General features: G+C 40.7%; 5 protein-coding genes across 14 annotated transcripts; 1 reads left to right on the forward strand and 4 right to left on the reverse strand.

Moving 5' to 3' along the window:
• The first annotated feature begins 239 nt into the window (after positions 1–239).
• Positions 240–8,395, forward strand: LOC111604754 (UTP--glucose-1-phosphate uridylyltransferase). 4 transcript variants are annotated; one of them, XM_023322943.2, is made up of 9 exons: positions 240–448; positions 5,739–5,925; positions 5,983–6,074; positions 6,393–6,398; positions 6,677–7,023; positions 7,081–7,306; positions 7,371–7,509; positions 7,585–7,994; positions 8,057–8,395. In XM_023322943.2, the coding sequence occupies exons 1-9, from the start codon at positions 422–424 to the stop codon at positions 8,162–8,164; spliced, it is 1,542 nt and encodes a 513-aa protein (XP_023178711.2). In that variant the 5' UTR covers positions 240–421; the 3' UTR covers positions 8,165–8,395. The 4 variants fall into 4 exon arrangements, with proteins under 4 accessions (XP_023178711.2, XP_023178712.2, XP_023178708.2 ...); XM_023322940.2 differs by lacking the exon at positions 240–448 and adding an exon at positions 1,585–1,858; XM_023322944.2 differs by lacking the exon at positions 6,393–6,398.
• LOC111604756 lies at positions 4,230–5,713 on the reverse strand. The gene is made up of 2 exons (XM_023322946.2): positions 4,815–5,713; positions 4,230–4,751 (listed from the first exon to the last, which is right to left on the reverse strand). The coding sequence occupies exons 1-2, from the start codon at positions 5,265–5,267 to the stop codon at positions 4,269–4,271; spliced, it is 936 nt and encodes a 311-aa protein (XP_023178714.2). The 5' UTR covers positions 5,268–5,713; the 3' UTR covers positions 4,230–4,268.
• A 91-nt stretch (positions 8,396–8,486) lies between the features above and the next one.
• Positions 8,487–10,200, reverse strand: LOC111604755 (peptidoglycan-recognition protein LF). The gene is made up of 4 exons (XM_023322945.2): positions 9,803–10,200; positions 9,587–9,735; positions 9,129–9,513; positions 8,487–9,071 (listed from the first exon to the last, which is right to left on the reverse strand). Exons 1-4 carry the CDS (start codon positions 9,954–9,956, stop codon positions 8,623–8,625), a joined length of 1,137 nt encoding a protein of 378 aa, XP_023178713.2. The 5' UTR covers positions 9,957–10,200; the 3' UTR covers positions 8,487–8,622.
• Positions 10,201–10,710: 510 nt separating this feature from the next.
• On the reverse strand, positions 10,711–19,276 carry LOC111604772 (peptidoglycan-recognition protein LC). Of its 6 annotated transcripts, none has more exons than XM_023322976.2 (5): positions 19,021–19,276; positions 15,121–16,166; positions 13,550–13,717; positions 11,971–12,110; positions 11,416–11,904 (listed from the first exon to the last, which is right to left on the reverse strand). In XM_023322976.2, the coding sequence occupies exons 2-5, from the start codon at positions 15,953–15,955 to the stop codon at positions 11,524–11,526; spliced, it is 1,524 nt and encodes a 507-aa protein (XP_023178744.2). In that variant the 5' UTR covers positions 15,956–16,166; positions 19,021–19,276; the 3' UTR covers positions 11,416–11,523. The 6 variants fall into 6 exon arrangements, with proteins under 6 accessions (XP_023178746.2, XP_023178743.2, XP_023178741.2 ...); XM_023322974.2 differs by having other exon boundaries at positions 13,493–13,717; XM_023322977.2 differs by lacking the exons at positions 11,416–11,904; positions 11,971–12,110 and adding exons at positions 12,525–12,927; positions 12,993–13,123 and having other exon boundaries at positions 19,021–19,275.
• Positions 19,277–20,993: 1,717 nt separating this feature from the next.
• Positions 20,994–24,976, reverse strand: LOC111604758 (peptidoglycan-recognition protein LA). Of its 2 annotated transcripts, none has more exons than XM_023322948.2 (5): positions 24,550–24,976; positions 22,631–22,870; positions 22,345–22,580; positions 22,019–22,225; positions 20,994–21,300 (listed from the first exon to the last, which is right to left on the reverse strand). In XM_023322948.2, the coding sequence occupies exons 1-5, from the start codon at positions 24,836–24,838 to the stop codon at positions 21,157–21,159; spliced, it is 1,116 nt and encodes a 371-aa protein (XP_023178716.1). In that variant the 5' UTR covers positions 24,839–24,976; the 3' UTR covers positions 20,994–21,156. The 2 variants fall into 2 exon arrangements, with proteins under 2 accessions (XP_023178716.1, XP_023178717.1); XM_023322949.2 differs by lacking the exon at positions 24,550–24,976 and adding an exon at positions 22,958–23,403 and having other exon boundaries at positions 20,995–21,300.
• Positions 24,977–25,374: the final 398 nt, after the last annotated feature.

Here is a 25,374-nt window from a genome sequence, read left to right on the forward strand (position 1 = left end):
CTAATGTTTCATATAAATAAGTAGCAAATTAATGTATATTAAAAAATATTGCGCACACAAATGAATTTATTGTTGATAACTTTAACAAATGTACCTGTTTATTTTGCGATTTGAAAGCAATTTAATGTATTGCTTTAATATTTTTCCACAACATTCACAGTGATTAAGTAACGAATACTCAAGAGTTGCTCATCTCTCGTAATTATGCTCACAGCGTTCTCCAATAAGAGAATAAAACGGCGGCAACACTTGTATATCATTCTAGCTACTCTTGTTGTGTTTTTATTGTCAGTTTATTCAAATTCTTTGCGTTGCGTGGTTTTGTTGTACGGTTTTGTCTTGCGCTCTTCTAGAGTTATTTAATTAGGTGAACGTCTAAATTTGATATTAATTTGTGTAGACTGTTTTTAACTGAAGCAAAATGTTGGATATACCACAAGAAGCCAAGGTAAGTTACGTTAGTTAAATCTTAATCTATTCACTATTCTTTCTCTCGGTCCCTCTCTCTCTCTCTGTCGTCTATTTGAATGCAGTTAGTTTCAGCTGAAATGCAGCTGAAATTCTCCAGTAAAAAATGCAACAAAATTTGCCGGTTTTTACGCTCTCTTTATTTAGCCAAAAGCGGCGGCTGTTGCACTTGTGGTTGGCTTTTCCCATTGCGCTGATTGGCTAAGGTTAACCTTCAAGTGACCTAGTCGCCAAGTACACACAAATGTTTCTACATATTATGCTCGTGGGTGAATGCCTGCGTGCATGTATTTGTGTGTGTTTTTTGAGGGTCTTTGCCCAAATCTTTTAATTGGGCTAAAGACACGCGCATTATATATATGGACATTCTTATCAGAAAACTCAGCGTCGCAACTGTTTAGCTCGATTATAGAAATAAACTGTTGATAATTGTTGACCCAATTGAATGTGGGCGTGGCTAATGCGTAAATATCGTTGTCGCTTTACTGATAAACAGCTGCTGCTTCTGCTGCTGTCCCGCATTCTTTTCACTTCCTCTTTGCTGAACCATTGTAATCACATTACCCAACTGGAAACTAACCAAGTGTTGAGTATTTCAATTGTTCCACAAAGTTCGTAACGTTTGAAGTGCCTGACAGATTTGAAAACCAGTTCTCAATTGATTCTGAAAATCAGTTCAATGAACGTTTAACCAAGTGTGATGCATATGAATTCTCGTATGCGCTACAGTGACTAGTCAAATCGTGTATTGATAGGGCATACACAAGTCGAATTGGTGGAGAAAGCTTCTGTCTGAATGGGCCGGCGTGCTGTTTATTCCTACTTGACTAGCTTTTTACTTTATACGCGCTTCTTACAAATTGAGTTGCTGCTGCTGCTGCTGTTGTTTTTTAACATTTTTTTTTGTTTCTTTTTAATGCTGTCATCAGTACACACTCACACACTCATACGCTTAAACTGACGTTCGGACGAGCGCGCTATCACTTGTTGCTGCTTCAGTTGTCGCTCTGCTGGCACCGCAGTCGACGTCAGCGTCGCAGTCGTTGTCGCTGCTGCGACCCTCGGACGTACTCGTGTTAAAAAATTGTATTGAAATTCAAATTCATATTGAATTCTAGCCGTATTTTCAATTGCACAGTCGTCGCGCCAAGATCGAGAGTCGGGATTCGTCGGAATTGTCTTCGCACGGTTCAGCGCGCTTTTGTGTAGCTCAATCAAGGCAACAAACTAACAAATAGCTAAAAATAAAACTTATAAACAAAAATAAGCACAAGTATTTTTTTAACTAATCAAAACCAAAGCAATAGCAGTTAATTATACGTAATAACTTGCCCTTAAGACAATGACGTCAGGCATACGACCTATTGATGTGATGTTGCAGCGAGCTGGCGTAAGTTTTCAAAGGTTTTGTGGCAGCCCTCGCTACGCGATATTTGGGCCAAGTGCAGTCGACTACTACGATAATAAATTAAATATAAAACCCTAGTTCATTTACTTTAATTTACAGGGCATTAGGCACCTCTAGCAGCGTAAATTTTTTATCGTTATCTTTCCATATAAAGAGGAAGGTAACTTTAAACATGATACATATGTATTCGCTTACTACCATTTTCGTTGTGCTCGTTGCATGTTTCATTAGAAGCCGACAAATAGTCAATCTGTTACTGGGCTGAAATCTTATCTGGGAAACAAGTTACACAGCAGGTGAAAATTACTTTAATTAACTTGCGCAGAATTTCAATTACTTTTGTTCTCATATTTTGATAAACTTTTTCGAATTCAAAAAGTGTTGAGCTCACCACTGTGGTTGTATCTATGTGGCGCTATATGAATATTACTAATCATCTCTGTCACCTCTTCAACTCTTTTTATCGTCCTCATTAAAAAGCACAATTAAGACAACATTAAAAACGCATTAAAGAGCTGCTTATATGAACTAATATGCACGCCGGTGTAAGGTACTCTGGACAACTCCTTCCAGCTCATGAATATGCCAAACACATATTGCATTCTAAAAATATATATTATCCACTTATACACACTTATATATGAGGAAAGTGGGATAGAGAAAGAGACGGGCAGAGAGAGAGAGAGAGAGAGAGCTAGTCGTAGCACGTCGTCATATAACTTATCTGACGAATTGACCTTCCTGAAGTTCAAACACCTGCCCTCTGACATATGTCTTATCACTCTGGACTTGGCGTCGTTTATAAATAAACCCAACAACAAACGTTCCAGAAGGCGTGTCTGGCATTTATTTACTTGCCATCAACTGGAAAAATGATTATACCAATTATACGTATATAGAACATCTGTATATATTTTGCTAGAGTCGTCGATCCTAATTGATTTGCACACGCAATTTTCGTCCACTAGATGGCGCTGTCATTGGAACCGGCTAAAAACAACAATTACTGCAAATATTTGTTATATATTTTTTTAACTACAAATATGATGGAATCTGTCGTTTACTAAGCTAATGGCAAAATCGTTTAGACAGCATCATCAGTTGAGTGGGCTCTGCAACCTTGCCGAATGTCAATGCACAGTTTGCAAATAATTACACAACAAACTTAGAATTGTTGCTATTGTTTTTTATTTGTTCGTCATTGCATATTTAGCGAATCATTATTATAAAGCTATAAAAGTGATTGATAAGCGCGCTTTGCTAATCAAAACTCTTTCACGGTTCTTGCTTTTTGTAATGATTTGGCTTATTGCGAAATGAGAACAGAGCTTAATATGCCCGTTGTTGTAGTGTGTATTAGACATATTATTATTTGCTTTGCCATTCAGCAGTTACGCATATTTGCAGTCTTTGAAATGCTCAAAAGAACTCATTTAACAGCTCACATTTTAGCAAATCCAATTCGGAAAGTTTTTAATGTTGTGAATTCTGATAGCTAAAACCCTTTAAGATTATGTTCTCGAAATAAACCCAAACTAAATATGTTTAAAATTCCCTTTTCAAGCATACTTCAGACGAATCAAAATACATTTTTTAAAGTATCCAGCAGTATAACATTAAAACTTACTGATCAGCTGCACTGCATCGCTTTTCATTCCCCTCTTTCACTTATTTAATCTTTATTTATTAATATTATGATTTTTTAAGTCTGAAGTTTAGCAGTTCTAGCTTTAGATACCATAAAGCTGTATCAGAAAAGAAAACATCTTGAATTTTGAACTTTTGTTTTGGCTCTTTTAGTCAAAGATATTATGTTTTGATCAACGAACTTAGCACGTAAAACCCCTTCGAAAAGTCTGTTTCTTATTTACTGAATTTCATCAAATATGATCATCTGTGCTAATTTTATTTGTGCCATACTTAACAGTTAGATTATCTATAGATTACCTATTTTTAAATTTGCCATAACATCAGAGTTTAATTTTAATGATGATGTCGATGTCGGCTGGATTTCCGCTAAGTGTAGGCCGTGTGCACTTTTTAGTAGATTTTGTAGATTTTTTGTTGATAGTTGTGATGAATACACGCTGACTTATTGGGTAATGCTTATCATGGAGATGATAGCATTTAATCCAAAGCAAAGTCGGAAGGTTGACAAAAGGCTAGCTAGACAAAGTCAGGTATATTACATGGAAGCCACAGACAGATCATATAATCTAATATTTTAGAGGTCGTTTCATGGAACATTAGATCCACGGCGCTTATCGCTCGGGCACAAAGGTCGCATTTAGTTACAAAACAAATTATTGATTTATTGACGACAACTACAGTAAAACTAAAACATATTGTGAAATTTCAATTGCGCCTTTCGGAGTATAATATTTGGTATTTCTTAGGCCTTGTTCAATGTTCCATTGCGTGGACAGTGTTTGGCAAAGCGTGACTCACAGCCCTCGCCGTGCTCCTTGAACTCATGCAAGCTGGGCATATATTTGAAGAATGCATTTGCATTCATGTAGCTCTGGTCGTCGTACTCTTCCTGCTCGCCGGCCAAGCGCTTTTCCAGCGAGTTCTGCATGCCCCAAATGATGGGCGAACTCTTGCACATGAGCAGCTTCAGGCAAGCAGCTTCGTTGCCATCCGCCGTCTCCTTTGACTCAATCATGTCCACAATGTGCTCAGGCAGCTGACGGTCCATGATGCGATGCAACATGCGTTGGGTGTGTGCTCCAGGTCGTTGCAAAAACCAATCGATGGGGCTGCCGGGCGACAGAGAACGCGGCTGATGCTCGCTGGGCTCGAACAGCGCCTCGGGTCCAGTAGTTGGACTGTCGCCAGTGCCGCCACGTGTTGCCTGCATAATTGTGCTGCCAATCTGTGTGAGAGAGAATCATAATAAGTTGCAATTGCTTCTTATGGTATCTGAGGTGTAACGCACCGCTTGGGCAATCATCACAATTGCATTGAGCGCCAATGCGCCCAGTTTGCGTGGATCAAAGCCAATCATGCGCATCATATTTGTCAACATTTGAACGGTGTTCAGCTGCATAGGACGGCGGCGAGTGTCGCCATCCACAGGCGGCGATTCCTGTGCATTCTCTTGCTCTGTTTGCTGCTCCTCATTGTCGTCCTCTTCCTGCTCCTGCTCCTGTTCGAGCTGCTGCTGGCGCTGTGATTCGATGCCCTGCTGCAGCACGCTCATCAAATCTGGTTTCTTGCGAGTGGATACCCGTGAAAAGGCCTTGGCTACCAGATTAGCCACATCTGCTGCTGTATTAATGCCAAACATTTGTCCTGCCAGCTTCAAGCCATCGTCGACAACGTTAGCTTTGGTCTGCTCGCTCACACTGAGCGCCAGCAGACACAGAAATGGAAGCCAACTTCTTGCCATTGCTGTCTAAGGAAAACTGTCGCCACAAGCGCCAAAGATGCCCTCGTCTGGTTGCTAGTCGAAGCCTGTAATTGCCGCAGGCACGCATTACGCGAGCAACAACAATTTATCTTATTATACGCAATACCCTGTACGAGTGTTTTAGAGGAACGTATTCACTTAAATCTGGCAATGCTTCTCTCTCTCTCTCTCCATATTTTTTCTATCCCTCGATCTCTGTCTCTCTTTCACTGTCGCTCTATGTCTTGCTCTCTCCATCGACGGCTTCAAGTAAAAATTTAGATATAAGATATCTTCTAGTCGTATATATTCCCCCTTCTCTATTATTGTTACTGCTGTTGTGGCAACTTTTGTCACTCGAGTGCGCTCAGTTTGTTGCGCTTCGGCACGCAGTTTAATCGTTTAGTTGCTATAATTTCTTACAGTGTATTTGAATGTTTGTTATTGTTGTTTTTACCCATTGTTTTGCAGATACGTGGCCATCAGCGCGCTCCATCCGATTCGAAGGAGTTCCACGAGTTAACCAAGCGCGATGCACTGCGTCTGCTGGAGAATGATGTGGATCGTCTGCTCCAGACGACGGAGCCGGCTCATCGGCCAGCCCTCCAAGCGGAAATGAATCGATTCGCAGAGCTATTCGGACGTTTCCTGCAGGAGGGTAAGCTTATCTAAGTCCCTGCGATTGCTTGCCAATAAACTGGTGCTATCTTTGCAGAGGGACCTGCGCTGGATTGGAACAAAATTCAAAAACTGCCCGAAAATGCGGTCATGAACTATTCTAATCTCAAGTCGCCCAAAAACGAGCAGGTATGTATTTGTCTTTAATCTTTGGATGACCCTTAATGGTTTGCTGGCCCTGGTATCTTTCCTACAACCAAGAAAAAACACGCGCGCCCTACCTCAACAACCCAATTTAACCTAATGATAACTTCCTTGTGTGCATACATGTATATATATATATATATATATATACATACATATATATTATAAATTATATTTTCTTAATCTTTTCATATTCGTGTACTTTGATTTGAACACTGAATTGTACTCATTGTTGGCCGTTGTTATTGTTGCAATGACCCTCCTAATGGCTAATGTCTGCCTATATATACATATCATATATAGAATGAGGTAAAAGCGTTTTCTTAACTCTCCACTTCTACTACGCTTCTCTCTGGCGCTTACGTGTTCAGCTCTCTCGCTCTCGCTCTCGCTCTATGCTCAATTCTTAATCTTAACTGGCTTTTGGAACGCTTTTTTGTTGTTGATTTAACTATAGTTAATGCTTTGGTTCTTTTAGCACTAGCGCTGTACTTAATTCCAAATTTAGCTTAAATCCTTTTGTGCTAACACCAAAAAAATAAATCCTATGGAAGGGGCTGTGTTAATCTCTCACAATTGATATGCAGATCCGTAATATGTTGGACAAACTGGTGGTCATTAAGCTAAATGGTGGTCTGGGCACCTCCATGGGCTGCCATGGACCCAAGAGTGTCATACCCGTGCGTTCCGATTTGACTTTCTTGGACCTGACGGTACAGCAAATTGAGCATCTAAATAAGACATACGATGCCAATGTGCCGCTCGTGCTGATGAACTCCTTCAATACTGACGAGGATACGGAGAAGATTGTGCGCAAATATAAGGGTTTCCGTGTGCAGATACACACCTTTAATCAGAGCTGCTTCCCGCGCATCAGTCGCGAGCATTTCTTGCCCGTTGCCAAGGACTTTGATATTGAAAAGGACATGGAGGCGTAAGTAACCCATTGCATTGCAAATCGACAAGTATCTTAACTTACTTAATCCCTTAGCTGGTATCCACCTGGTCACGGAGACTTCTACGATACCTTCCGCAACTCAGGTCTGTTGAAGAAGTTCATTGGCGAGGGTCGTGAATATTGTTTCCTCTCCAATATTGACAATCTGGGCGCCACCGTCGACCTGAACATACTCAACAAGCTGGTGGGCGAGGAGCGCGCCAGCACGCCCTTTGAATTCGTCATGGAGGTTACCGATAAGACCCGTGCTGATGTTAAGGTAACTAAAGAATAGACAAAACCTTATCAACAGATTCATATGTTCTCGGTCTGTGGCCTTTTAGGGTGGCACGCTCATTCAAATGGAGAACAAGCTGCGACTGCTGGAAATTGCTCAGGTGCCCAAGGAGCACGTAGATGACTTCAAGTCCGTCAAGACCTTCAAGTTCTTTAACACCAATAACATTTGGGCCAATCTGTCAGGTAAGTGTATATGCCTAGTCTACTTTTAGGCTATCAATTTCAATGCGATGCCTAAAACGCTGCTTCTTGTCACAGCTATTGATCGAGTGCTGCGCGAGCGCACACTGAACATGGAGATTATTGTAAATAACAAGACACTCGAGAATGGTCTGCGCGTCATTCAACTGGAGACGGCGGTGGGTGCGGCCATGAAGTGCTTCGATGGCGCCATTGGCATCAATGTGCCTCGTTCTCGTTTCTTGCCTGTGAAGAAGTCGTCTGATCTGCTGCTTGTCATGTCTAATCTATATACGCTTAAGAACGGCAGCTTGGTGATGTCACCGCAGCGCATGTTCCCTACCACGCCCCTAGTCAAACTGGGAGAAAATCATTTCTCAAAAGTCAAGGAGTTCTTGGGTCGCTTTGCCAATATTCCCGATATCATTGAACTGGATCACTTGACAGTCAGCGGTGATGTGACCTTCGGCCGTGGCGTTTCCTTGCGCGTAAGTTAAACGAAGTTATTCCCAAGCATCTTCCTTTCTCTAATTAATCTCTTCCTTTTCAGGGCACCGTGATTATTATAGCTAATCACGGCGATCGTATTGATATACCCGCCGGCGCCATCTTGGAGAACAAAATCGTATCTGGCAACATGCGCATCTTGGATCATTAAACACTTGATCAAACGCACAAATGTGATATGCCAGAATCTGTCGTTATATTTGTAGCATAATTAACTAAGTTTATGTAGTAGCCATGTTCAAAGTTCCAAATTACGCGCTTCATTTAGCCAATTGTTGTAAGCACAAAGTGTCATATAGTGAAGCCGCATCATATATAAGTACATACATATATAGAGAATGTATCTGTACATAGTTAAGTTGGGAGATCAACACTTTTTTAACCATTAGCCAATGTGCTGTCAAAATTATTAAACTATTGAACAATTGTTAAATTAAATAAAGGCATATTTATAACTAAAACATAGGCATGTATGTATGTATTTGTTATGTACGACTTAAAAATGCTTATAGATTAATATATAATTTAATATTTGGTCGATTTTACGGAACGGTGCCCAATTGTATGGCACTGGCAAATGAGAGTCTAGTTTCACAGTTAAGTGGTTTTCTACTTCAGTTCATCTATCAGTTCATAATCCTTCGCCAGTTTGCCCAATTTGATGCCCTGTGCTAGCAGTTCCTGTGCGACTTTCATTTGACTCGTATTGGGCATAGACGTGCCCACAAAGCCCACAATGAGCGCATCCGTTTGTGGCACATTTGTGCCGGGCTTCTCACAGCTATCGTCCCAACCTCTGGCCACATACACGTTTCCATCGCCAGCCACCACAAAATTGTAGTTAATGTCCAGTTTTTTCCCATCCTCGATGTGTAGGCTTTGCAAAAAGCGCATGCGGAAGGTGCACGATGCTTGTGTGCCACATGGCTCTGACATTGTGGGCTCAAAGCGAACAATTTTGACTGGTAGCTCCAAGGGAGGTAGCTCCTTCAAAGCAGGCTGTGCCAGCCAAGCAGCGCGTGCCACAAACCTCAACGGTTCATTGTTCAATCTGCGTACTGAAACAAAACGTTAGCTAATGGCCTGAGCAACTGACTGTAGTTAATGGAGCTTACATGATGTCACATCTGCACTCCAGCGTGGCCAATGTCGCATCAGCTCAAATAACTTCTGCCCCGGACTTTCGGTGGGTCTCAATTGCCTGTGGGCATAGATATGATAATCCGGATGCAGCTTGTGCAAGCGTACGCCTTCGTCCATTAGTCGCTTGGCTGCACGCACCTGCTGATCCTCTGGTGCCACATTAGTAAAGGTGCCTATAAAGGCAATGCTGAGTGATACAGGGCCATAGCCCTTGACATGCTCGCCCTGTGCGTGCCAGCCGCGTCCCACATAGACCTGGCCATCGCCACCAACCAGAAAGTTATACGCAATATCCGTCAAGTCCAGCGAGCTCATATGGAAGGATTGAATCATACGCATCTGATAGATGCAGGCTTCCTGTAGAGATTTTACATTGAAATTAAATATATTTGATATATTTTATATATATTTTAGCTGTAGTAGAACTCACCTCTGTTTCGCAGCCCACCGTGGCAGTATGATGTATAATGACATTTGATACGGGCGTAGGGAGCAGTTTAAATCCGCTTGGGGGTTCCCCAAGCCACTCACTGCGATCCAGTATACGCAGGCCACTGCTAACCTGTTCGCTGTTTCGGCCTGAAGAGCATTAGAGAAACGTTTTGAGCTATTTAATTGATTGACAAAGTGCTAGGGGATTCCTTACTCATTAGCCACACGAAGTAAGCGGCGGCCGAGGCTACTAATACCAACAGCAGGCCACACATCCACAGCAAACCACGCATTTGCTTTACATTTGTATGCGGCGGCGGCGGCGGCGGCTGACTTTCGATGTTCGTTGTTAATTTTGTGGTTTTCATATCTCTAAATCTAAGAAAATAAAATGCCCAGAGATCACAGCGCTTTTGTCTTGCCAAGCTGGTAGCTCGTCGTCAACTGAACTGAGTCGTGCACAGTGATGAACAACAAATCACAAATGTTGTTTGCTTCAACTTTTATTTTGCTTTATTTTTTCTTTGGTCACAGAAAAATCCCCGATGTGAACTGCGCAGCAGCAGCGTTCCAATGAGCTTTTGTAAGCTTCGTTGTGGGTTTTGTTATGAAAGCTCAGTGGAATACCCTGTATGCTGAGACTAGATGGGGTAGCATGGCACACAAATGCAATTCAAAGAAAAACTTTCATTAATTAATTAATATTAGCTTTTAGACAAGGCTTGAAAAACAGGATATGCATAAGTCGGGCTACTTCTATGGCCAAAAAGACACAATCACTGTACTTGCTGGGGTATTTTTTAGCACATGCTCAATGTCTTGCTCGCATGTATTTTTATAAATTTTTGTTAGCGCTCTCAACCTTATAAATGTATATTTTTTGAAGCTCTTCTCTGGGAGGTGGAGCCTAACATATGTAGTCTATTCTGTTACTCATTTCGCCCAGCGATCTCTGTCACGAAACAGCGCTAAACAACGTGTTCGTAGAGAGTCGCCTAAATCCATCATATCATCTAACAAAGCTGATGATTATGAGCAGAAGAAAAAAAACAAAAGTAGATAAATAATTCATCATTAATAATTTCATCATTTCATTTTGTATAGAAAGCTTACGACTACTATATAGCAAGGGCAAATATGCCACATAATTAAATCGGGGAAAAAAGACCAGTCATGAGTACAATTATTATTTTTAGTTTTTGGATTGCTCAGGGTACTATTGTCCAGTGCGTCCAATTGGCCAAGCTCTTGTAGAGCAGTTCCGCATTGTATTCGGTAATTGTGGGCTCCAAAGTGCTGGCACCCACCAACTTATAATTTGACGCAATTTTGCCGTGATTGACGCCATGCTCCAGCAGTAAACGCGTCACGGTCAGCTGCTTGGCCGACGGCTCCTGGTGCCGAAAGGAGCCAATGTAGGCAATGCCCAAGCTGGCCATATTATAGCCATGCACGTGAGCTCCAACCACATCCCAGCCTCTGCCGACATAAACGTTGCCATCGCCGCCAATCAGGAAATTGAAGGTTATATCATCCTTCTGCTGCGACTCTATGTCAAAGGTCTGCAAAAAGCGCACACGAAATACGCATTGCGCCTGAGTGCTGCAGTTCTCCGAGTTGGTGGGCAACACTACCACCATGGGCACGGGCAGGCTCAGCGGCAGCTGCTTCAGCGGTGGCTGCGCCAGCCAAACAGCGCGTGGCACAAACCGCAAGACCAAGCCACCTCCTATGTTGTCCTGATCTGCAAAATATAGATAAGATTTGACTTCGTATAGTTAAATGTCTGTAGCATATTTGGTTTAGTATTCTAGTTAGAGCATTGCTATGCAGTAAGCGTGGCCAATAAAACGTCTTTAAAAGTAGGCTATTTCGGTTCATTTATTATAAATACAATAATACATTTATATATAGTTTGTTAACATTTGTTGTTGTCTAAGTTGTCTTTGCAAAATGTGACCAGGTCCTAATAATGTTATACAGCCTGTCGCCCGGACTTTGCGTAGCCAGCAGCTGCCGGTGTCCGTAGACCTGATATTTTGGCGATAATTTCATCAGCCGCACGCCCTCTTCTAGCAGTAGCTCGCAGCCACGCAGCTGCAGCTGAGTTGGCTCTGACTTGTCGAAGCTACCAATGAAGGCGATGCCTATGCTGTCGCTGTTGTGTTTGATAGTATGTGCTCCAATGTAATCCCAGCCGCGACCGACATAGACGCGTCCATCGCCGCCCACCATAAAATTGTAGCCAATCTGCGGCCAGTCCAATGAATCCATGTGATACGCTTGCATGGCGCGAACGCGATAAGAGCAAGCATCCTGGCGTAGACTTCAGTTTAGCGATACAAAATTCTTTGCCGAATCCAAATGCAGAGTTGGACTTACCAGCGTATAGCAGTTCTCAGTTACCGTGTGTGCTATAATGACGCGACTCACGGGCTGTTTTAATCGCTCCAGCGACGGACGCGTCATTTTGCCATCCCACTCATCTATACTGACCAAAACAAGTTTGCTTCCGTCGATAGCTGCGCACAAAAAAGCCTTGGTTAGTGGGTCAGTTAGCAGGGTATTCAGGATTCAACAATTCACACACACACATACACATACACATACACATGTAGTAATATAGAAGCGTGCAAAGGATAGATACGTAAATATATATATACATACGTGCATCATAGGTAGATATATATTGATATTTGTGAGTATATCTCGTGAGTTCATATTCCATTCAACTCAACATCGCGATTGCCAATTTTGGTTTCTTTTCAACACTTCACAACACTTTTCTAACGGCACAGCTATCAACAACGCGATATAGGTTTATGTTAAATGAGTTTCAGTTTGGTGAAAGTGCTTATGAAACGAACTTTAAACAGTACTAATTTTAGTCTACCAGTTTTATTTAATTATTTAAAATACAAATTACGATAGGATTATATATTTACATATCAACTAAGTGGGCTTATTCTTTGTCCAATGTGGCCAGGTCTGTATAATGCTATATAATATTTCACCGGGACTCTCTGTAGCGCTCAGCTGTCGATGCCCATAGAGACTGTAGTCGGGCGCCAGCTTCTTGAGCCGCACACCTTCGGCGAGTAGCAGCTGACATGCGTGCAGCTGGGCATCTGTTGGCCTAATCTTGATGAAGGTGCCAATGAAAGAGATGCCAATGCTGCCATGGTTATAGCCCAGCGTATGCGCGCCCTGGTAGTCCCAGCCGCGACCCTCGTACACCAAGCCATCGCCCCCAATGAGAAAATTGTAACCAATGTGATCCCAGTTCCAGCCATCCATATGAAAGTTCTGTACAACTTGCACTCGAGCCGCGCACACATCCTTAAAGCGAACGGGAGATTGTTGAAACTGATGCGGACTCTGATTTGCTGATCTGTTAAGCTTACCCGTGACTCACAGCCCTCGGCGGCTGTATGCGATATGATAACACGATGTACTGGCAGAGTTAGAGTCTTGAGCTTTGTTTTGGGCTCTCGTCCACCCCATTCCTGAACACTGACCATTTGCAAGGAATATGCTGCACGAAGTCACTTGGTATTAGATTAAGTTATCAGGCACTAAGAACTATTCATATTCCAGTCAATTGAACTAAGGTCACACTTTCAGTTCGAAGCACTTTTCAACACTGTTTAGCTCGATACAGTAACCCATATTCAGCGATAATCTGGAGTTGTATATACAACTATATGTATTTGTATATATTTTCGACGCGATCTTTAGTAATTTGTTATTAACGATATTGTACAGCAATTGCATTGGTTAAGCACAAATAAATTAATAGAGTAGAGCAAGAGATAGAAGTGTAGAAATGTGTGGTGGAAACTTTGCCAATTGCTAGCACCAATTTTAAATTGTCGAACACATAGAAAAGCGACAAAAACTGTACCTATTGTTGAATTGATTGGAATATTTTGTCTTGAGTCGTCGCCATCACCAAGCTTACTTTTATTTAGCGTCTTGCTAAACAGATTTGTGGTCGTTGCCAATATAACGAGCAGGCCAATGGTCAAGATGGCAAAGGCAGCTGTTACAAAAACAGCCCTCGAAGCGATTGTACTTGGCAGAAATGGACACATCACGGGCTCCTTGCAGGACTCATTCAGCTTGCCACCTGTAGGGAAGATTAAGAATCATATTATAGTAGATATGTAGTGCAGCTTATGGGAATATACCATACATTTACGACTCGCTAAGCTCTGTTCTAATATCTCTAAACGTTTCTCATGCTGCTTGAGGTACAATTCCAGTTTGATCGACGCCTGATGTAAACAGGAATCGCAGCGCCAGCTTATATTAGGCGTGACTTGAATAATTTTCAGCTGCTGCTCGCTTAAGCTACTGCATTTGGCATGAGAAACGTGCCCACAACCAGAGCCACATATGAGAGGATCACTATTTATACGCCCGCTACACTTTACACAATAATTCACGGCGTTCCTCGACATTTCTACATGCACGGAGTAACAGCAACTGCTTAAATCACAGTGAATCAGAAATGCCATTCCTTATAGAGCGGTTCTTTTTTACTCTATATATATATATATATATATATATATATGGTAAACATACTATATAGTATAAATAACAAGTATGTACGAGAATTGGCACTTGATTTGCGTGTTGGAGAAAGTAATTAATTGGCATTATATAATGACGTCGAATAAAAAATCCCCTTACTTCTGGGGTTACGTGAGTTTGATCCCAGTTTTATACTCTAGTTAAGGGGAAACACCGACTTAGTAAGTGTGTTTAACTAGTTGCTAGAGAACGTCAATTAATTCGTTAGAATTCAAATCAATTACAATTTCTATTTGCGGTCTTGTTGACTTAGTTCGAACTTGAATTATGGCAAGATTGACAATTATTTGAGTAAACAATCGCAACTGTAGCCAGCTGCCATTGTTATTGTTTGCTCATGTGTGTGGGCAGTGTTTGGCTCATTTCGACTAATTTATGGCAACAGGTCAGATGCGCAATATTCTTCCGCACACGTTGCGAATGCGCAATCTGCATCATTTCTGCAATGGCCATCGCTTTGTATACAAAAGGCAGTTGAGGATCAAATTTATTTAACGGTCTGAAATTAGAATTTGACTGTGTCTATCAAGATATATTAAGATATATTAATTTGCATATTCCCAGATTTATCAATACTGAGAACTTTTTAGCACTACTATAAAATTACTTTTATTTTAAATCATGTTAATTTTCCACTCGCAAGCATTTAACACATTTTTTTCTCAAATTCTGTATACGCAAATTCTCTCGCCGACCGACGAAATTATTTCAAAATGTCTGCCCTGTGGCGCTTTTGTTAACGCTCTCAGTAAACAAATAGCAAACTGAACAAAAAAAATAATAAATATTATTTGCACGCGTTGGGCATTAGCCACAGACCGCCCCACAAAACAAATAAGTGATCCAAGGTGAATGCGAAGCGTAAATAAAAGTGTCAGACAGACAGACACTAATAATCTCTCTCTCTTCTTGAAGTTTAGGTAGTGTGTTGCTCACCTGCAGCGTTGCCATTGGCCGTGGCCTGCGAATTGAAGCCGGGATTCTCCTGACCGCCCGTCTCTCCGTCCAGCGTTTTCCACTTCTCGCGATTATCGATCAGTATCTGCTGTATCGTTACTGGACCCTCGTAATAGTGCTTATCCCCGAATGTAACGTCTGTGGTGTTGGTCAACGCAATACTGCCAATTTGTTGTGTCGAGGCTGGCGTTGTTGGTGTGGCCAGACTTAGATTGCCATTGAGCAACTGCCTGGCCACCACATCAGGCGCCGTGGGCGTGGCACCCGCATCGGCACCGGTAGTGGGCACCACCTGTCGACTGATCACCGTTAGACCCTTGTTGAGCTGCGTCAGTTCGGCGCTTTGTGGCGGGTAGGTGGTCTGTTGGCCCAGCTTCTGCACCGTGCAGCTCTCGTCTGCGTCCGCCTCGGAGTCGCTGTCAATGCAGCTGGAATCGATGGCATTTTCATCGATGGACACAATAGAGATCGTAGTGCTGCGTATTGAGAGTGCGGGTGATGATTTCTTAGGCCGATAGGCAGCTGACGCTCCATTGTTGAGCTTCACTGTCGCCTCGACCTCAATGCTGATACGTTTTTGTGCATTGCCTTCCGCCTCCGTTTGCGTTGGCTCTGTTGTTGCTTCACAGTTTCTGCTGGTTTTCTGGCTGTTATCTTTAGTCGTTGGCCCCGCCTTGAATGTTGCACCATTATCAAGCAAACCGACGCCCGAATCTGTTGAGGATGTGCTGCAATTCTTGCCGCTGCTGCGATTTATGATGTGTAAACTTGTATTTGTGCTCGTGTTCAACTCCGTTCCATTGTCGCAATACATTTTTCGCAGCACCTGTAGCACTGGTTTCTACAATTTCTGACTGTGCTTTGTTATTGCTGTTGTTGTGGTTGTTGCTGTTGAGTAACGGCCTTTGCATTCAGCAACTGTTGCAGCGCAGTTGAAACATTTTGACTGAGTAAATTGTGGACAATGGTTTCTGCTATTTAGTTAGCCTGGCCTGGGCTCTAGGCAAACATCACATCATGAGCATCTGAAAGTAAATTTACATTTTCACTCGGAATTTTGATAACAGTTAAGATGCAGCTTATTCAGTAGTGATCGACTAAGAGATACCTTGTACCCAGCGCAGAGCTAATATTCCCATCTTTCTTTTTCTAAACATTTAGCTAACAATATATGCACATACGCTCATATGCACGCGCTCTGCTCGCTCTGCTGACTGCACAGCGGCTGCAGCATGGAATGTCCTATGGGTACTTAATGGCTGAATAACTTTCGTTCTAGTTGGACTTTCTTAATTACAATTTTGTTTTGAGTTTGATAATCATTTCTATTAAATATATTTATAAATTTTAATCTTGAAATCAAATTATTATTATCGATAACAATTGTAAATAGGTTGACTATGGTCGTTGTATATACGTATTTATATTTAAGATATTATTCTGCCACGCCTCCTTCTGCCTGCTACATGCGCGTCCACAAAACCAATTTACCCAGATTTCCCATTTTCAAAGGGTATAAAAACGGCGAACAAATGATAAAATTTAGCGAGTCAGCTTTTCGCTATTTATCATTTAATGTTTGCTGTCTGTCCAGAGTCTTGCAAGATTTAATGAATTTTTTTAAATTATTGCTGAACAACTCTTACAATTTTAATTTATAGAAAAATTAACAATTTTACTAGACAACCTTTCTATATTTTTATTTAATTATGTAATTCATTTCCTTTGTGTGAACAGTTTAAATTTTATAAGTTTGTTCTTAGCTTGTTGATTTGCTGATAAGCATTTCAGGCCACTGGAGAATATGAATATATTTATGAGTATATATAAGTAAAGGCATATATATATATATATATATATATATATATATATATATATATATATATATATATATATATGTAAATGCCTGTTAAAGGGTATAATCTGTTTTTTTTTACAACTTATTAACGGTCTAGCTTCGAAGATTTACAATTCCAATGAAGTCTAGCTTCAGCAAAATTCTTGAGGCATTTCTCTTATAATGAGTCTAGTAACTGAGACTCTCGATTTGGTAGTTTTACGAGTTCCTTGATAAACATCAGAGAATTTGCAACCATTTTCTATACGCTCTAGTTCTAATGATTATCATTAGATTAAAGATACTATCATTGAGTATTAAAAAATAAATTTTTAGAATTTATAGATTTTATTCATAATCAATGAGATCAAAGCTGCAAACCAGTTTTTAAATCGAACAACAATTTATTTATATTAGAAACAAAACCTAAAGCAAACGAGACAATAAAATATTTTGATCACATGAACATATTTAGTGTGCCAAAAGTTGGCTTAAAAAGCTGCAACAAGCCAAATTGTTATGGGGGAAGCTTTTGGCTTGCAGCCCAGTTTTAGAAGAGTATATTAGCTGTCCACATATTGCCTGAGCTATTCAATTCAGTCAAAGTACGCTCTGAGTTGCGGCGCATGACTTATGCTAATTATAATAATTTGTATTGGCGAGTTTGTAAAATGCATTCCGAGAACTTGGTCGGCCGCTTGAAAAGCTTCGCAAACAGTTTTATGACAAGAGCAAAGCTCACATATATTCTGTATATATTATATACTTATTACGATTATATGAGTCCAGATATGCTGCATGAAACCAAGGTCGAACGTCACGACATAATGGCGTCACAGTGTTTTGATTGACATTTGATTATTCGCAATATCCAGGTTGAAGTAGGGCTAACAAACAAATTCTTTCATGCCAAGGCATTTCCTCGAATCAAGCCTGAGGGCTCAGCTGGGTCTGCCAGATATTGGGGATGTGTTTGTATCAGTGTATGCGATAAGGTGCTCGCTCCCGTTCCAGTTGGCACAGAGCGCACTTTTGAGATAACAATGGCGCGGCAGCACTTACAACTACATCAAGAATAACACACACACACACACACATACACATACAGAGACATCGCCTCGCAGTCTCTGAGCTGCTCACCAATACAGACAAAACGGCATTTAAGCGGCTGCGGCCATTGCCACTAATACACATGCAGCCATTGCTGTCTGTGTGTTGATCGTCAAATATATAAAATGAACAGCAACAACAACAAGAACAACAACAACAGCAGTGCAATTACCAAGTTTCGCTTGTCTGTTTCATGTGTGTTAACAATTATCATTGAATGGGAATTGCTGGGCGCAAATGAATTGCGTTTTTTATTTCGCCTCTCTTTTTATACTCGTTCTCAGAGTGAAGAGAGTATATTAGTTTCAGACGCCCACAAGCGCAAATCAGGAAGTATTTTATCTATTGAAACATAAAGGCGCTATTCAAGCTAGAGAATGGGGTCTGGGGCAGAATGGGGCATGACCAATCTGAAAAGGAAAACAAACGCATATTCCTTGAGTTTTACAGCTAAAATCGAACAATTTAGCAGTTCGATCAGAGACGACCTCCTATGGTGCGCCCATTGGGGCGGGTCAAATCCGAAAATATTGATTTTTGAATAAATTTGAGTGTTTTTGGGTCGTTAACGAGCATTATGCAGTCCGTTTACTTGATTTTTTTTGTTTTTATTTTATTTGTTGTGATTTTGTCTTGCTGATTTATATGCACATCGTCTAAGCTACACCATGTATATAAAGAGATATTGTATTGTATATATTCAACACTTTCCATATATGTATATTCTTTGTATTATTCAAGCTTAAGTTTTATCTTTATTTGCTTCACATTTTTTTTCATTTTATTTATAGGTTTTTATATATATTTTCCATTGTATTTTATTTTGATTTTTTTCTTGCACTTTCTAACATAAGTTTTGTTGCTTCCGTATAAATAATAATAATAAATTTACTGTGTTTGCATTGCTATTTCCATTGTGTACGCATCATTACCGTAAATTTAAGGCATCCGTGGGCTGAGTTACAATAAAAACACGAATTTAGTGCGCGTTTTTCGTAATCAATTAAATATTTTGAGAAAAAAAACCAAAAACTAACGTATTAATTTGTTGGCTTTACACACAGACTATATATAGTATACGCATAAATATTAAGTTTTTTTTTTTGCAGTATATGGCGGTAAATTGAAATCAACGCGCAGCGACACGTTCGAGAGGCTCCGATCAACTGAGCGTCAATCAAATCGCGAGTCGCTGAGCCGAAGACCCTTGCAGCGAGCGTTGGTGGCTGCTGTTAGTCGAGAGTAACTGTGAGAGATAGCAGGCAGGTAGAGACGCAGCAGGAGAGACGAGCGCAGAGAGAGAGAGAGAGAGACAGAGAGAGAGAGAACGACTCGACATCGGAAATTTGTACAAAACGCCCATAGCTGAGTATATAAATGCGAATTTCGTCTATTCTCTGCAGCCGATTGATAATGGATTTTCCTCAATATTATCGGAGTTTGTTTTAAGCTCTGCTTATTCTTCAATGCCATTAGCAATGCACAAAAAAAACTTGCTCCAGTTTCGCAAATCGATCTTGTTAATATTCATAAGTTATTTTCCATCTAGGTTCTGTTCCACATAAAACTAAACGAGTTTCATAGTCAGAAGGAAAATCCCTAGTCACATTTTTTCTTCGCTCATTTCTGTTTATCATAGATCTGAGCATCCTGTGCGTCACTCTCAGTCGAACCCGTTCTGCCAGCCCAGTTATTTGACTTTCCAGTTCGGGTTTTTTCGAATTTTTGAGACAACTCAAATATTAATGATTTTTTCGTGTCTAGCTTTTTGCTCTTTTCTCCAGCTTGTTTAACGCTCCACTGTTTTGATTATATTTAGACAGTTTTTTTTTATTGTTTTGCCTTGTTTTTGCTGTTGTTGTTGTTGTTTGTACAACTTATAAACAACAAAAAAATCCAAATACAAATACATAACGACAGATGCTATGCAGAGTGTGGGCTACACAAAAATTCTGAGAAATGTTTTGTTTGCTTGCGGTAAGCAAAATCTTAGTATATCTAAATATATATATATATATATATATATATATATGTATATATATATATATATATATACTCTATATATACATATATATATAAGAAATATTTAACTAGCGAAACCTTTGCAAAAGAAAGTAACTCTTAACAATGATATTTTAAGTTCCGCACCATTTTCCGCAACCAGGAAATAGTCTAAGGCTCAAGTTTGAGTTCAGCTGTACCTACAGACCAACTCAGATAGGTTTTCCCATTGAAACTGTCATTTAATCTTTTATTTATTTCATTGGCTCTGAAGTGCTGCTGCCGATTGATAAGCTTTTGAGTGTTTGAGCATTTGTTAACATAGGTCATTAGCTAATCAGGCAAGTAGATCACATAACTCAAGCAAACAAGCTACACAAAACTGAGTCAGTAAATAAAACTGTCAGAGTTCAGATATTCTGTTTTATTTGAATTTTACTTAAAAAGAATGGAACTCTGCACTTTTTAGTTATCAAGGGAAATTGAATAGGTCCCAAATGATATACAGTTTTTAATTAACTCTCAAGCACATCAAGAGCCGACGACAACAACTGAAACAGCATCAATATAGTAATGGACGCATCTGTGTGTGTGCGAATTGTATCGATAATAATGTTGTACTAGCCGCATATATACATATTCATATATATACAAATGATATATATGTTTATATATAAACTTACAGACAACCCGTCTCTATATATATGCTGATAGGCTTGGGCATTTCCAGCTTTTGAGTACCGCGCAATATAAACAAAACAGCTTTTGAGCGTAGTGAAACAGAGAGCGCAGCGCAGAGAGCGAGCTCCGAGCTGAGTTTAAGCTGCAAGCGATACGTGCTCTATAAATAAAACACCTGTATGGCAGGCACACACCTTCGAACCGGTTCCGAGTAAAAATATTAATGAAGATTTTGCATTTGGTCCAAGCTTAAACTGTTGTTTTTGTTTTAAAGTATCATTTGGTTTACTTGTATGCAACAACGTGTATGTGAATGTGTATGTGTATATGTATATGTATGTGTTCGTGTATTTTTAAAGCTAACTGTGCGCTTAAAGTCTACATAGTTATTGGCTACCATTCCAGGCGGCATTTGTCATGCCCAGCTCGCTGCCGCACTTGGGCGCTTCGTCCACGCTGCAGCCGTAGAAATGCGGCCATTTGCTAATCTCACGGTAGACATTCACGCCAGGGCTCTTTGTCACTTTGGTCTGTATGGGAGAGCCAGAAAATAAGTTTATCAATAATCTCTCAAAATATTTAATTCTAAAATTAATGAATCGGCATGAATTATCGAAGACAAAAGAGTCTGAGCTTTAACTGTAGAAATTCATTTAATAGCTTTTTCAGAATTCATTTAGCTCTATAAAATATTTATTTAAATACTTGATAAATGAATTAAGTATTGACATGAATTATGCATGAAATTATAGTGGAGATTTTAGCATTTTATGAAAATGGAAAATGGAGAATTTAGAACTATATTTCTTCGAAGTTGTAGACAATGTTAGAGAATTTTATGAGCTAGAATACTTATTGAAATGAAAAGCTTATAATAAAATATTATATTTTTATTACTATTAAATAAGTATAAACTCGTATGCAGAGAGAAACAGTTCTCTATGTAGAAAGGAATGTCACAAATAACTGCTTAGCTTAGCTCTATTACTATAAGTTTTAATCACAGTAAAACTGATAAATATGTAGTCAGCTGCAAAACAGCTAGAAGATGTATGCTTTAACTATATCATCCTAATCACTGTCTACCTAAGTCTTCCTAGTGTGCCAGACAGCGCATAGCACAGCTCTACATTGGTGTAGTCAAACTTGAATGAATTGAATTCTTAAGCAAAGCTCGAAACGCGTAGCTGCACTTTAATTTTATTGAACTTCAGCGACTTGACTCGACTCTAGTTTAGGCAAACTTACCTGATTTTGTGCGACCAGCTTGTAGTCTAAATCCAATTTGCGATTGGCTACTGCATGGGCCAGCAGGAATTGCACACCCTCCAGCTGCTTGGGTGTGGGCACATAGCGGCCATAGTCGCCCATAAATGTGATGGCGAGTGTGTGATTCGCATACGTGTTGGCCCAGTCCCAGCCGCGACCCACATAAATGTTGCCCTCATCGGAGACCTGCGGTCGAGTCAATACAATTTGCGTAAGCAGCGAGCGAGCGGAAAGCGAAATGTCCAAAAAGTGTTAGCCGGATGAACGTGCAGTGAATTTGTGTGCAATTGTTTGGGGCTGCTTACGTAAAAATTCGACTGTATATCCGGCAGGCTCTTCTCCGCTATCGCCGAGTCCTGTATGGTGCGCATTTTGATTGAGCACTTGTACAGATTGAAGCAGGGTGTCGACTGGACGCCCACATGCGTGATTAGCACATAGGGTATGGGTTGCGGCAGCGCCACCTTCAGCTCCTTGGTGCGCTCGGAGGCGCCCCACTGCACACGCTCGATGACCAGATGACCGTTTCCTAAATTCGGAACTGTTCAACTTGTGAATAGACTATGGCGGCCGCATTTGTTGCCCACTTACACGTGCCGTCCTCGTAGGTGTTGCCAAAGTAAATGGACTTCTGTGCCAGCTCGTTGCGCGTGCGGCTCAGCTCCAAGTACACAATGACAATGGCCATCGCCACAACCAAAACAACGAGCAGGCTCAACAGTATTGAGTTGCGTGTAAAGCGTCGCGCCTTCGAGCTGCCACGTCTGCGCTTCCCGCCGGTCCCTTCGCTGCTGTTCGAGCTGTTGCTGCTGCGACTGTTGCTGTTGATTCCTGCAAACGATGATTGTGATAGTGTTAATGGTAATAATGTTTGATTGAATGTTAGTGGGCCATTCTAGTTATGGTTAGTACACCTACTTGGCGCTGGAGGCGCTGTATAGTTGCGTTCGGGTGTGCGACGATTACGCGCCTCGGAATGTACTTTCAGCAGCAGCTTCATGACGATGGGCGCTAATTATAACGTTTAGTGCTTGTATAATAGCGCCCAGTGGATACACACACGCACAGCTTATCGACACACACACACGTACACTTTTACTTTTAGCAGTTTGTTTGCTTACGCATAGATGAATTAAGTTCAATTTGTGGGTTTCTGTGTGTTGTGACTAACGTTGAATCATGCAAACTCTGTGCCTAATCAATGCTTGGCGCTGTAGCAATTGAAATTTGGATGAGAGATATGCCGCGCGTATGGAAGAGCGTGGCACGTAGCGTGGCCACCTCTGACCGTTTAATGAGCGCTGGCCGATGGCGCGCGCAACTGCCGCACCTGAACCCGTCACTGAAACGACTGACAAAGCGCTGCGCATTGCCGCGTCGATTGGCGACGAAGTCGCGACGCGTCGCTGGCAACTCGAACGGCATTGTTTGTGTGTTGGGCACTTCTTGCCCTGCGCTGCCCAGCGAACGGCTTAGTTGACATGTTTCATTTGGTAAACAGGGGAGCGGTTGGGGCAGGTGCTATGACTGCGTCGACGTCGACGTCGGCGCCGACGTCGTTGGCTGCGTCATGCTTTGCCGGGCTTTGTTATTCTTGCTGTTGTTGTTGGTTTCCGGATTTGCCATATCGCTTACACTCTTTTAAATATATTTATGTATATAATTGTTTTTCTTATTTTGCACTTTTGTTTCACGTCTCTCATTGCTTATTCTCTTTTGTTTTAAATATTTTTTTGAAGTCTGTTTTTGTTTTAATTGCGGGGCGCGTCGCCAGACAACATGACGTATGCGCAATGCACTACGCCTCGCATTCGAAATGCGCTCCTGCTGTTATTTGGATGTGCTTGCCTTGGTATTAGTAGATTTTATGAGGCCATTTCGTTGTATTAGTTGAGGTGCTCTGCTTGTATTTGTGCAGCTGGTTTACCTGGAATCGGACAAACGGCAAGGTTGTCTATGCACAGCTACTTGACTACTTGGCATTTTTCATAAATTTACTTTCCACTTTAGATAAATGGGGTCGTTACATAGCTTAGCTAGATAAGAACCTTGTCGATTGAAAGGCTGCCTAGATGGTGCTGAAGGTGTTGTATTCCAAATTTGAAATAGAGAAAACTAAATGGAATATGATGAAACAATGTCTGCAAATATACTGTACACAGAAGTTAGACTAGCTAGCAGTTGATAGCTTTTAATTATGAAGAATTACAAATTATTATATGTTACATATATTCTGTTAAGTAATTTGTTTTTACTTTGAAGTACCTAAACTCTCGTAACTCAGCTAAGCTCCCCTTTCACACGTGCATGCGAAAAGCTTTCTTGAGATCCTCCCATAATTTTAACTGTGTGTTTGCTGTTCCGTTCAGTTGTTCATATCTTTGTATATATTCATTACGACAACAAAGCCGCAAAAGCTTTCTGTGTTTCCCACAATATTTACATATATTTGACTTAATAATTTTCCAGCAAGTTAGAGTATTTATCTCGGCTTGACTATCGTGACTCACCTGCAGCAGTCTGCATGCTGGCATCCATATAGTATATGCTGACCGGTCCTTGGTACTGGGTCATGGGTCCAATGACCACATCTGTTGAGTTGGATAGATTGATCACACTGGAGGGCTGTATGGCTGGATTCGTAAACACATTCTGCGGCATGGTCATCGTGGATGTTGCAGAAGCCCTAAACGTATGATTGTTAATGCCCCGGCTTCCATTGCCATTGCCGATGCTGCCTTCTCGCCACAGTGCAGTCTGCTCGGATGGCTGCTCCTGTGTGCCCTGCTGTGTGTACATGTCGCCGTAGCTGTGCGCTGCGTGCCGTTCGAGTGCCAAGCCAAACAGCGACTGACCGAAGTTGAACTCAACCGATGATGTTTCTACTGGTGCAATATTTCTATATAATATATATTGTAGCTGAATTCAGTCCGCTGTGAGGGCGCTCCCGCTCGGATTAGTTAGCAAATGTTCTATCGAAAACAGTTATCCACTTAAATATATAAAAACTCAGGCAATTTGAATTATTTTGTTGGCTAAAACAGTTGTAAATAAAAACATATGCACATATATTATTACAAATGATTGCAGTGTAATTATTTTTGTGCTACAGCTGATTGAAGTATTTCAAATGAATTTCTCATGTGATTAAATTTATACTATAATTTAATTACGATTATCCACTAAAAAGTGATTTGTGTGGTTTTTAATTTACAAATTTGTTTAATATATTTTTGATAAAATAGGGAATGTATATAACATTGTATGAAAAACATTTTTTTATATTTATTCCATAACTTTTTAGAATTTTACAAATATTTTACTATTGTTTTATA

This window comes from Drosophila hydei, unplaced genomic scaffold, assembly GCF_003285905.1.
Source record: "Drosophila hydei strain 15085-1641.00,03,60 unplaced genomic scaffold, DhydRS2 tig00000001-arrow-pilon, whole genome shotgun sequence".
NCBI lineage: Eukaryota > Metazoa > Arthropoda > Insecta > Diptera > Drosophilidae > Drosophila > Drosophila hydei.